This window comes from Calypte anna, chromosome Z (assembly GCF_003957555.1).
Source record: "Calypte anna isolate BGI_N300 chromosome Z, bCalAnn1_v1.p, whole genome shotgun sequence".
In the NCBI taxonomy this organism is placed as follows: Eukaryota; Metazoa; Chordata; class Aves; order Apodiformes; family Trochilidae; genus Calypte; species Calypte anna.
In genome coordinates this window covers 33,618,140-33,631,028 of record NC_044274.1, presented here as the reverse complement: position 1 = coordinate 33,631,028, position 12,889 = coordinate 33,618,140, and the positions used below count along the sequence as shown (strand labels likewise).

General features: G+C 42.6%; 1 protein-coding gene across 1 annotated transcript; it reads left to right on the top strand.

The window, feature by feature from the left end:
- Positions 1–277: 277 nt before the first annotated feature.
- On the top strand, positions 278–5,382 carry CTSL (cathepsin L). The gene is made up of 8 exons (XM_030467274.1): positions 278–316; positions 784–919; positions 1,260–1,382; positions 1,462–1,617; positions 1,971–2,195; positions 3,683–3,851; positions 4,245–4,362; positions 5,181–5,382. The coding sequence occupies exons 2-8, from the start codon at positions 794–796 to the stop codon at positions 5,278–5,280; spliced, it is 1,017 nt and encodes a 338-aa protein (XP_030323134.1). The 5' UTR covers positions 278–316; positions 784–793; the 3' UTR covers positions 5,281–5,382.
- Positions 5,383–12,889: the final 7,507 nt, after the last annotated feature.

Sequence of the window (12,889 nt, the reverse complement as noted above, 5' to 3'; positions counted from 1 at the left end):
CGGAGCTGCTTCTATTTTATCGCCTGGAGAGGTGGGGGTGGGGGTGGGGGTCGGGGTCGGGGGCCGCCTCCCCTCAGGTGACCGCGGCGGCTCACGCCCCTGCGTGCTACCCTGCGCCGGTGCAATCCCCTCCTCCCCTCTCCTCCCTCAGCAGCCCCGGCTCTGGCGGGCGGTGCGGTGCGGTGGGGCGAGGCCTGGAGCGGCCGCCAATGAGCGCGGCGGGGCGGGCACGGCCGTGGCGGGTATAAGAAGGGCCGCAGAGGACGAGTATCCTGTGGCCGGGGAGTCGGGAAAACGGAGGTCGGTGTTGGGGGAGGTGAGCGGTGTAGGGTGGGGGCTGCGGGAGGGAGCGGGTTAGCACACCCGCGGGCCTCAGACCTCCTTGTCCTCTGTCGGGGCGGCTCCCGCAGAGAAGAGGCCGCCATTCCTCTCCCCCGGGAGGCTGCTGGCCACTCGCCTCGCGTCCTGGCCCCGCCGCCCGAACTTGTTTACAAGTCGCGGTCGAAGGCCCCATTCCCTGGATGGGGACGGGCGGAGGCCGGGTCAGCTCCTAAGGACTCAAGGAAAATCTCGGCGAGGGTGGGGGCGGGCAGGCGCCTCGGAGGAGGGTGTGCCGGGCTGAGCGGTTTGCGTTTCTGTCCTGTGATCGACTCTGAGGGAGCGGGGGAGACGCGCTGTTTACCAGCCAGCAAGGCCCGGTTTGGGTCTGGCGTCCCCCTCCCTGCTCGGGGCTGTGGATCACAGGCCTTGCTGCGCCTGACCGCTCTGCCTCCCTCCCGGCAGATCTGCCAGCATGAATCCCTGTCTGATCACGCTCTGCCTCTGCCTTGGACTGACCTTCGGCGCTCCCCGTTCAGACCCTGATCTGGACGACCACTGGCAGCTGTGGAAGTCGTGGCACAGCAAGAAGTACCATGAGGTGAGAGTGCCCTCGGATACGCGCTGGGCGCAGCAAACACGGGCCCTGCCAGCTGAGTCACGTCTGCTTTGTTTTAAGGCTGACTATGGTCTGCGGTGGGGAGGGATAATCCCCATCTTCCTGGGTCCCTGTCCTCTGTGCATCTGCTCAGAGGACACCCGTCCTGTACTCTTGCCTTTGGTACGAGGATGGCAAAAAGACTCATTTAAATCGCATTCAGACTTGCCGTTCCAGTTGTCTACGTTTTCCCAATTGTGCAAGTCATAACAAAGCATGTTATCATGCAAGTGAGCTTTGTTAGAACGGTCTACTTGAAGTATATTGTTTTCTGGCCCCTTAGAGAGAGGAAAGCTGGAGGAGAGTGGTGTGGGAGAAGAATCTGAAAATGATTGAACTTCATAATCTGGATCACACTCTAGGAAAACACAGCTACAAGTTGGGAATGAATCAGTTTGGTGACATGGTATGTATAGAGGCATGAAATAGTTCCTAAACTTGTGTTGTGTGATAAATGGTGATTGCATGTTTTGAATTTTCTTCAGACAACTGAAGAGTTCAGACAGCTGATGAATGGCTATGCACACAAGAAGTCCGAAAGGAGGTACAGAGGATCACAGTTCCTTGAGCCTAGCTTCCTGGAAGCACCACGATCAGTAGACTGGAGGGACAAGGGATATGTAACTCCAGTTAAAGACCAGGTACCATCTGATGGTAGATTTCTGAGCAGTTACAGGTCCAGCTTCCTGAATGCTATACTTCTATAGGGGAAAAATTCTATGGACTTATTTAATGAAGACCAGTGCAAGTTTAGCAAATTATGTGTTATTTTGATAGTATTTCTTTACCCCCTTTAGGGTAGGATTTTTTTTAGAAGTTTTGTACTAAATGGTTTAAGAATTGAGAAGGCTGTAGCATCTTCACTCAGATGCTAGGAGCGTAAAACTGAAGCTGGTCTTATGACTTAGTTTTTCATATTTAGATCAGTGGTTAGGGAACTATAATTGCACATTCTATCTGCATTTGTAACTTGTGATTTTGTTTTTTGCTTCAGGGTCAGTGTGGTTCTTGCTGGGCTTTCAGCACAACTGGAGCTCTTGAAGGGCAGCACTTCAGAAAAACGGGCAAACTTGTTTCGCTGAGTGAACAGAATCTGGTAGACTGCTCTCGACCTGAAGGAAATCAAGGCTGCAATGGTGGTCTCATGGACCAGGCTTTCCAGTATGTGCAGGATAATGGGGGAATTGATTCAGAGGAATCCTATCCGTATACTGCAAAGGTATGTGTAATAGCTGAACTTGTATTGCAGGTCTCATCTTTTGCATAGACAAACTATGTGTTGGGAAACTCATACCTAGAAAGGAAAATGTTTTAAGTAATAACACATCTATTATTCCTGTTGCGTCTTTCCTAAGAAAACTAGATTGACTGCAAGTCCCAGTAGGAATCACATACTGGTCTTTGAGGTCAAAATCTCACCAGGCCAGCTGGAAAAACTAGAGCAAATATTTTTATTCCTCCCCCTCATTGCTACCTTCTTATCAAATGTCATGCCTTAACTTGGTTAGCACACCAAACCAGGACCCAGCCCTTGTCAACAGTGCTACTTAATTGTAGGGGTGCAATTCAGCTTCCTGTAACTGAGCTGTTACAGCATTGCTACCCATAGACCAGCAAATTCCTGCAGTTGGTGTTAATTTGTTTTTTAAAATAGTTGTTGGCGGTGCCTTAAGTTCTACTTTTGCACTAAATATGCATAAATGTAGGTAATGGGCAGACTTCTAGAATAACTCTAAATGATGTACCAAAAGCTAAACAATGGTGAGAGGACAAAAGAGCAGTAATAATTTGTAGTATCATTTGAAAGACCATGGTTTGGGCTTTTCACCAGTTTGAGTTCTGTTCGCCATGGAGTATTCTCCCTTGCAGCTTATTTATAGCAATGTAATTTGTTGTGAGCAACGTAGAAGCCTCTAGATTTCTGTTCTTGTTCGTCTGCATCCTTGCAGTCTTAATTTTTTTCTTATTCTTTGTTTTTCCAGTTATCTTAGTGGGTTATAGGAAGTACCTAATTTGCAGAGTACAAAAAGTAAGCAATTGAGGTGTACTCTGTGTACCTTTAGTTGGGGGGGAGATACCTGAGTACTAATCATACTGCACAGGTCATGTGTGGGCTGTGAGGGATGTGTTTACTTAAACCTGTTTCTGTTTCACATGGCCCAACTTCTAAACTAGGCTGCTCTCCTGAGTTTAATGCCTATGGCATCTACAGTTCGGAACAGTGCAGGCTTTAACAAAATATGTAAATGTTGTGTGTAAGGTAATACACAAGAGGCTTAACTTCCAAATAATTCTGTTCAGGTTTTCAAACTGACAGACTAAAATTGTGGGTTTTAAGTTCTTGCTCAATGAGCAATTTCTGGATTGCTTTGTAATTAATGGAATACTTGGTTCTCTTCCATTGCCCATTAATGCATTCTGGACAGAGTTGTCCTGGCCACCAAAGAAGGCAGATTTCCAGGATGTGATACTCCTTTACATACCAGTAAAGCTTTTCTTTTGGGCCCCACTGTCCTTTGCTTTTTCTGTATCTTAGAAACTCAAAATTAGCTTTTATGTTCTCCTTCTGCTCTTCTCTTTTGAAAGCACTGTTGAAGGAAGTGGATCATTTTCTCTCCCTTATTTTTGAGGCAGCAAAGTCACAGAATGTCTGGTAGTTCCCGTGCTCACCTGTGTTAAGTTATAACTACTCCTTTCTCTGTTTAGGATGATGAAGACTGTCGCTACAAGGCAGAGTACAATGCTGCTAATGACACTGGCTTTGTTGACATCCCTCAAGGACATGAAAGAGCTCTCATGAAAGCAGTGGCAGCTGTGGGTCCAGTGTCTGTTGCTATTGATGCAGGCCATTCTTCATTCCAGTTCTATCAGTCAGGTGGGGACTTGCTAGCAACTTGCATGCAGAAAACTCAAGTACTCAGCATTCATTACCCCTCTTCTTAAGAAGTGAAAAAACAAATCAAACCAAACAACCCACCTCTCACAAAAAACAAATAAAAAAAACCCAAACCAAACAAAAAACCCACAAGCAAAAAAACCACAAAGCCAAACCCACAGCTATGATCTTGTGACTTAGGGCGTAATCAGGAGTCCTTGCATATGTATGTATTGTCCTTCAGTTTCTGCCACAGTACACCTAACTCAGTACACCTTTCCGTGACTCCCAAGAAGCTGTGCAACATTACATTTAAAATACAAAAAGCTTCTGGTGAGGTAGAAGGGCTTCCTGCGGATGAACTTGTTCACATGTGAATTTATACCTCGGCAGGTATCTACTATGAACCAGACTGCAGCAGTGAAGACCTGGACCATGGTGTTCTGGTTGTAGGCTATGGCTATGAAGGGGATGATGTAGATGGGAAGAAATACTGGATTGTTAAGAACAGGTAAGCACTCTCTGTGCCTTAAGCCCTTTAAGAGGGTAGGGGAGAAAGGAAGGTAGTTCATCATTTGCAGTATGGAGTTGGAAGACAAGAATAATTACAATTTGCATGTAGAAAATCTGGACAGTGTTGTCAAGGGTGTATTGTATGACAAGTTAAATCTGACTCATGCTGCTGGCAGCCTAATAAAATAGTCCTGAAGTAGCAGGGTCATCCTTCTGCTTTTTTAGTTAATTCAAGGGAGTTGAGTATTAATACAGCAGCCCATGAAGCTAGTAAATGTTGAAATGGTGGAGTGGAAGAAAATGAGGTCTGGGGAGGGTAATGGATTTTTTTCTGGAAAGCAGAGCACCACTTATGTAAAATAGGGTAACACTTGAACTTCAAAGATGGAATTACCTGCTAGTTTGTATAGAAAGAAATAAACTAATGCCAAAAGGCACATCACATGAGCTTGCCTCATTCTCATCAGTACTGGGGCACCACCCTCAAATGCTGCTGGCAGTCTTGGTCTTCCCTTGAAGTAAGTTGCAGTGTCTGAGCCCCAGGCACCTGTAATCCAGGACTGCACACCAAGGTCTCCACCTGGTGTGAGAATTGCTACACTCTTTATTTCTATGAGCTTGGTGTGCCTCTTCTGTAATGTGCAATTTAATTGCAGAAAAGCATTTAAAAAAGGCAACTACCAGAAAAAAACCCCAGCTATTTTTATTTTGATCAACAAGTGTGAAAGGCAGCAGTTTAAATTGAAAACACTTGCTGGATGGGGAAAAAAAAGTGTCTTTTAAACATGAAAACAAACCCTTTACTTCTATTTTCAGCTGGGGTGAGAAGTGGGGTGACAAAGGATATATCTACATGGCCAAGGACAGGAAGAACCACTGTGGAATAGCAACAGCTGCTAGCTATCCACTTGTATAGTTTGAAGACTGAGTATTTCAGTGGAAGAGGGGATTTAAACTGACCAAACCCATGTTCACACATGTGGTAGACTTCAGTCCTTCAAAAGTCAACTTGATTTTTTTTTTTAAACTTTTGAAGTATGTTTTACATATTGGTCACATGCCACTTGTTTTAAATAATGTAAATGTTGGTATGTAAACAGCTTGTAATATTGCTGGCTTTTGACTGCTTAATCTAATAGATTCTTCTTTTTTCTTTTTTTTTAAATTGTAATGTGCTGAAGGTTTTACTTTTTAAATAAACATGTAAATTCTGTTCAGATGTGTGTATAGGTGACCTGGCTTTTTTTGTCTGGTATTTTTCACTCAACTTATATCCAATAGGCATCCTAAATCTTATCAACTGCAACTTATGCCCATGCCTCTTCTCACAGTTACTAAAATGAAACCCTATCTGGGAGTGGCTAACAGCTGATACAAAATCAAGTGTAGTATTTGTGACTTATTTAAAATACAAAAATATCAAAATATGACCCTTATTCTTTGAAACTATTTCTTCCCCGCAATATCTCTAATGTGAATTTGGGCTTAATTCTGTGACCCAGAGATCTCTGGTTCTTAGTACTTCATAACAAAGATGTTTTCACATGCTGCATGCACAGCTGATATCCACTTAGCTTTAAACACCATCAGTGTTTTCTTCCAGCACCTCAGAGTGGTACTACACTTCTGTCATTAGAGCAGTTGTCTCCTTCAAAGTACTCTGTCAGAGCATCAAGGCTGCTCCAAGAGAAAGATGGGTTCTTGACTTATGCAAAGTATCCTTAATATTCTCCCTACAACAGCTTTGGCTGGGGAAGGTAGTGGGGAAAGAAAAAGAAAGCAGTTCTTTATGGCTAGTGGAGTTGGGCCACTCAATCCTTGAATGCTCTTTAGCTGATTGCAGTAAGGTGAGTTTCAGTGTGCTCTCCTGAAAGAACTTTGCAGCTGCCTCTGCTGCTGAAACGTAACTAGCTATTGCATGTTTTTTAGGTTTGAGTACCAGTAGTTCTGCAAAGGGGGATGCATTGGTAATGTCTGAAACTGCTGGGGGGAAGACTGGTCTTGTTTTTTGGGTGCTGACTTGACCCTTTTTGTATTTGGTCTGGAGAGAAAAGAGGCTACTTCTGCAGCTTAACTAGCACCAGTTCAGAGGTTATGGACCCATGGGTTTTTATGCACAGTGTCTCTGAGCGTGATGGCCACGCATGCAAGGGAATGTTTGTAGTACAAGATATAGAAGCTGAATTTCTTTGTAGTTAAACAAGTTTGCATTTCATCTATACTTTTTGCAAGAAAAACAAAATGAGGAACCCAAGTTAAATACTGTTTGGTTGTGACTCTGTCCACATGCTGCTTGTGGATGAATTCTTTCAACCAGAATCTCCATACAAGGTTTTTCTACAAATGGAAGAGCCTCTTATTCCAAGTGGCTGTTTAACAAGCTACAGACCAGAAACACCAGTTAGAATTCATCTATTAAGCTGACTTGCTAAGCCTGTTATGGAGAACATAACAGCCATGGAAGCCATGGATGAAATCAATATGGAGCTCAACTGGTGGTCCTGTTAATGGCTTATGTTTGGAAGGAAGTGGCAATGGTCTGTACATTCAAAATGTGAGGCAGGATACAGAATGCTGCCATGGCAGTGGCTCCATGAGATCCTTATGTCATAGCTGCTTTTCATTCTTGCCCCCTCAGAACTGAGGGTGGACAGGTACCTGTCTCTGGACACTTGGATCCTGGAAGCTGGCATTACAGTGGCTTAGTAGCACTTAAGATGTTACTGGTTTTCTGTATAGAACAACAAGACAATATCAAGTGCATGGTGAGACTTGCATCAAGCCTGCTTCAACTGCTGCAAAAAAACGTAGCACTAGGGAAAGATCTTGAGTTGCAAAGGCTAAATAAAAGTTGCTAGGAAAAAAAAGTATCTTGTAGGAATAGATGGGAAGTGAAATTTGCTTTCCAAAGCATATGCATGTGAAAAAGAATGTAGCCACATGAAAGAGGCATCAGCCGATAGCTCTTTTTGAAGTACAATGTGATAAAAGAGCTATTTCTATGCACTGAACTTGCTGACTGTTCTGGCTGAACATCCTCTCTTCTGAGCAGCATAATCAAAAAGCAGAACAGGGTAAGTCAGGTCATGCAAATAGCTCAGTGTTTACCCAGTTTTCTTAAGTAACAGCTTCACCCTGCATAGTCTAAAGTGACACTGTAAACATTAACATGTTGTGTAAGTTGCAGTTAGGAACATTGGTAGAAGTTAAAAGCCTGTTACATTTCAAGAATTACGTGAAATCTAGTTTTGTGATTCCACTGCACAAGTGGCCCTGTCTTCTGTACATCGGTTTTTATTTTCCCTTCAGGAGTGCTAGTGTAAAGTAGCATGTGATTCTGTAATGGTATATATCTTGTTGTGGAAAGCTTCATCTCTTCAAAATTGTTCTGTTCTGATCATAAAGCAAATGTGTATTATACACACTAGCACAGAAAGCTCCTGAGTTGTTCCCAGAAAAGCTATTGGTAATGAAAACTGTGTTACTGTGTGTTACAGGTTTTTTTACAGGTTTACTTTGGTTTTATATTTGTGTTGATAGCTGAAGTTGCATTTATTACAAGATGTATTATTTTTGAACATATATTATCAGTAAAATCTACTATCTAGAGTACCTTGTTAAGGCCCCATGTAAAGCACAGCTACTTTTGTTGCTAAGGAGGTCTTATACTCATGAATATCTAAATCTGGTACCTGGGTGCTATGTTACATGCATGGTACATGGCAGCTCCGTACAGTGTTTGCAGGTCATTGCAGTCAATGTTTGCATTCATCTGTGTTGTATGAACTGTTTCATTTGAATTTGGAAAGAAAAAACATTTTGCATTTGATTTATATGTGCTGGTGCTTCTTAGGCTGCTTGTCCTAAAGATCTTGTGGGAGTAACAGTCTTGTCAGTGACTGTACTTACCAGAAGTTGGTCATGAGTTTCTGAAGACAAGTACTCCATGAAATGAAATTACTTCACTTACACATGAGGTGCTGCTTTTTTATACTCCAGTGAGAAATTAACTTAAATGTCACTTAAGAAGCAATCTCTTTTCCCTATAAAAACAGTAATTTTCCCATCCTATCAATAACTGCTAACTAAAATAGAATTTTGTGGGTTTTGTTTTTTAATGTGCATTGGTTTTGTCTTTGTTAATATTAATTTCTGAACATTAAGAGTGGAATTAATAATCTTTTATAATCCCCTACACAATCCATGCAGGGCAGTAATTTTAAAAATATTTTGAAGGACTACAGGGACAAAATACTTGTCATGTCACTCTGTCGAAACCTTAAAGGGAAGTAAACGAGATCAGTGAAGTTTTGTTATATTTTATGTTTAACTGGTGGTCTGCATAAGGGCACTCAGCAAACACCATTCTGAGGCATCCGTAGGTAAATGGCAATATCTGCTTAAAAAACTTAAGGAGACAAAAGCATCAAGCTTCTGAACATGTTATGCAGTATATTCTCTTTAGTGAATCTCCTTGATGAAAAAATCCTTCTGAGCTTGATGCCAATTCATCATTTTTTATGTGTTAGAGATTAACTGCAATTTCTGGCTATTAACGATGGAATTGAGCATATCCTGCTGGTTCTGGTAATGTAAGATAATGTTTCTGCTTGACCAAAAAAAGAAATGAAGCACAGTCGTGTTCCCTGTGAACATAAGAGAAGGTGGCTGCTTCTGAGGTGTCTTAATATATCTAAACTAATCAGTTAATGGATCAAGTTACCAATGAAGTGGCCCACCCCCCTTCTACCCAGAGTGAACTTAACAGGTTGGATTCCTTGTCTGTTTCCAGGTGGGCCTACTGGAATGTAATCTAGGTTTGGTTTGCACATGAAATTTTATGTCTGATTATATCCTATGTATTAGGTGTCCTTACACTTACCTGAAATTTCACTAATTATTTGATAAAGCTGCTGTTTGAGAACATCCCCATTAATCTCTAACAATTCTCTCTTCAAATCAGTGTTATTTTAATCTTAGTGTTTCTTCAAACAGTGTACTAGTTAAGCCTTAGCTTTTCCTGCTACAACTTCCTGAAAAAAGTGTGAAGGGCATTGGGACAGACAGCAATTAACAGTGGGCACTTGAACTGTCTTACCTTAATGAAGCTGGTAATAAGCTACAGAAGAAAGCTGAATAGGACTTTCCAAGAGCTCTCTGCACAGTTCACTGTTGGATTTCAGGTTCCTGGTGTTGCTAGATATGTGTATACCGCAGCATACTACAGTCTTTAACACAATAGCACATCTGTGCAAGAATTATGGATTCAAGTTCTTCATAATAGCCCTCTTAAAATTCCTGCTGCTCAACCATATTTACCACTATTGCAGTTTGCTTTCTGCATTGAGGCATGAAGCACTAGCTGACAGCAGGGTTTGTTTTGGGTTTTTTTTGGAGTAGGACATAGATACTGAAAATATCGGCTGTGGTACAAAATTGCATTGGTTTTTGAAGATGTGTGGTAATACCTGTAGTTGAAAGAAACATAAATGTTTAAATAATGCCTTGTGCAAATGTTAAGAATAAATACTGCTGCTGTTTTGCTGTTAGCTGCTCACTAGTCACAGGAAGAACTTGATCTGTGTTTTCTGATTCAGTTACAAGGTTTGATCGTATTTCCCTCATAACAGACTAGAGCATTCCAAAGGCAAACTTGTGGTTCCAGGACACCCATCAGAAACTATTACAAAGTGTTATTTCAGTTGCAGTATTTCCAGATATTTCTACAAACATTATAGTCCCATTTTTATTAGGTGCTCTGTAAACCAGAAAGGCAGAGAATCACCTTTACCACCACATTTTTAATCTAAACTAACACACAGCTGAGGAGTGGGAGAGGAAGAAGCCCCCAAACAGTGAGAATGCCTGCCAGAGGCTGTGCAGATGATTAGCAGCTGTGTTTGTACATCTGAGAGAAGGCTGGCCTTCTCTTTGGGCTTTTTTTTTTCTTTTTCTGGCAGTATTGCTTCAACCAGGTTAAAAGGTAAACAGCCCTGTTCTTGTTCTTTTACAGGGTTTAAATTTCATATCTCTGTTAGCTTGCATGGCCCTTTGCCTCCCATGTATCCTCCCTGCTTTCTTTTCATGTGAACAGTCTTCTTTTTCTTTTCCTGTGCTGGAATAAAAAATCACACCAACTTGCTAAAAGAGGAACAGGATTGTCCATGCAGGAACAAAACAGGAAACCAAGCAATCAAAAGTGCAAAACACAGATACTGTGCCACCTGGTAAGGAAGTGCCGGGCATCTCTATGGCTTTGGTATCATGGTATCACAAGCCAGTGCTGTGGTGGCTGGGAGTGGGGAAAAGTTGACTTTCTTTCTTTCCTGGGCATGTGCTCCGGGTGTGTTTGAGGCTAAATTGATGAGACATCCCAAATGGTTGCGCCCTGGGCTTGGATTAGGCCAGACTAGCATGTTCAGCCCCTACTGACTGGATAATTGAATGGGTGTGTTACTTCCTCCATGGAGGTGTCTTTTCAACAGTGATAAAATAGTGAATGGGTGATCTGCTGAGCAGCTGATAAGAACACAGTGGCCCTAGCTCTGTTTATCAGTCAGTGAGTACGTAGCTGTCCAGGCCAACACTCTCTGCAAGGTGGCTCACCAAACTCTCTTCATCAATTGTAGCAGCTAGAACTGCAAGAACTGCTACCAGAAACCTGCTCAGCTCCTGATGAGCAGGATCCTGCAGAATCATTGCATCAGTTGAGAGCAACATGCACACACATCCCCCAAGGGCAGATCTCAGTAGGAAAACCTGTCACCTACATTCCTAAAGTATTGAAATCAGTTCAGTTGAATCACATGCTTGGTTTGAGGTTATTATTTTTCTTTTTCTGAAACCACATCTGTATTTGCAGAAAGCTTGGAGCCACACCTGAAGGTATATTCAGTAACAATGCATGAGATTCATGAGTGATGGGATTCTGTATCTGAGATGACCTGAGACCTCCCCTAATGGGAAGAACTGTTTCCTTAAAACTTCCAGAGTTCTGTACCTCTGGGTAACTGTGTGCAGATCCTCTATCTCTGTGTTCATTTTTCAGTTTTTTGTTTGGTTTTGTTTGGTTTGGCTTGGTTTGCTTTTTTTAATGTCTGTAAATTTTATCATGGACCTCTATTCCTCAGGGGTCAGTACAGAGTCCGGTCCTGTTCAATGGATTAATCAAAGATGTAAATGAATGCATTGAGTGTACCCTCAGCAAGTTTGCTGGTGACACAAAACAGCTGACACACCAGAAGGATGTGCTGCCATCCAGTATGACCTGGACAGGCTGGACAATTGACCAGAGAGAAGCCATATGAAATACCAAATGTAGGGTACTGCATCTAGGGAGAAATAACCCCACGTAGCAGTATAGGTTAGGGGCTGATCTGCTGGAAAGAAGCTCTGTGGAAAAACTCTGGGAGTTCTAGTGGACAGCAGGATGACCATGAGCCAGAAATGTGCTCTTGTGGTCAAGAAGGAATGGCATCCTGGGGTGCATCAAGAAGACCAGGGTCAAGGGAGGGGTTCCTCCCCCTCTACTCTGCCGTGATGATGATGCCCCATCTGTGTCCAGTTCTGGGCTCACCAGTTCATGAAGGACAAGGAACTACCAGAGAGACTCCTGTGCAGAGCCACTCAGGTGATTAGGAGACTGGGCCACCTACCATAAGAGGAAAGGCTGAGGGAGCTGGGTCTGTTCAATGTGGAGAAGAGAGGGACTAAAGAGGAATCTTATCCATGCTTAAAAATACCTCAAAGGCTGGTATCAGGAGGACTCCTTTTCAGTGGTGTCCAGTGACAGGACAAGGGGCAGTGGTCACAGTCTGTAACAGAGGAGGTTCAACAAAATATAGGGAAAAACTTCTGGACTGCAAAGGTAACAGAGCACTTGAACAGGCTCTGTCCAGAGAAGTGGTGGCATTTTGATCTCTAGAGACATTCAAAACCTGCCTGGACACCATCCTGTGCAACCTACTCTAGGCCAATCTGCTCTGTCAGGAGAATTGGACTAAATATTCTCCAGAGTTCCCTTCAAAACCCTAGCAGTCTGTGATGATTCTGTGATTTTGTTCCCAGATTTACCCATGTTTGGGCCTTGCATATCTGTGAAAAATAGATATTTCTATCTTTGTGGTCTTTCAAGAGTTAATGGTTTTTCATTATTCCTCTTGTTAATCCCTCTCTTCTGTTCCATAGGTACAAATCACTCTTTTTCTCACAGTGAGCCTAACCGGGTAATACAGTCTATGTAAACTAAGAGCTTTTCTTTGTTCTCTGACTGTGATTAACCTAAGGTATACTGCTTCCATTTTATCAATGAAGAAAAGCCTTCTCTGATTTTTCCAGAAGTATCAGTTGTCTTTATTTAAAAAGCAACAAAACTCCCTGTGCATACATTTTGTGAAAGTCAGCATGAAGCACTGACTTTTTATACAAGTGCTCAAAGACATATTTGATCCAACATTTCAAACAGCATTTCCATTTCATCTGCCCTGCTTTCTCAGGGAAAAGTGAGCTCCTGTTGCAGGAGATCT

What these genes read in the sequence shown, in the direction of transcription:
- CTSL (XM_030467274.1), top strand. Translation starts at nt 794, where the DNA reads ATGAATCCCTGTCTGATCACGCTCTGCCTCTGCCTTGGACTGACCTTC. An exon ending in TGAATCAGTTTGGTGACATG is followed by an intron (nt 1,383 to 1,461) that starts GTATGTATAGAG and finishes AATTTTCTTCAG; the next exon opens with ACAACTGAAGAGTTCAGACA. An exon ending in TACTGGATTGTTAAGAACAG is followed by an intron (nt 4,363 to 5,180) that starts GTAAGCACTCTC and finishes TTCTATTTTCAG; the next exon opens with CTGGGGTGAGAAGTGGGGTG.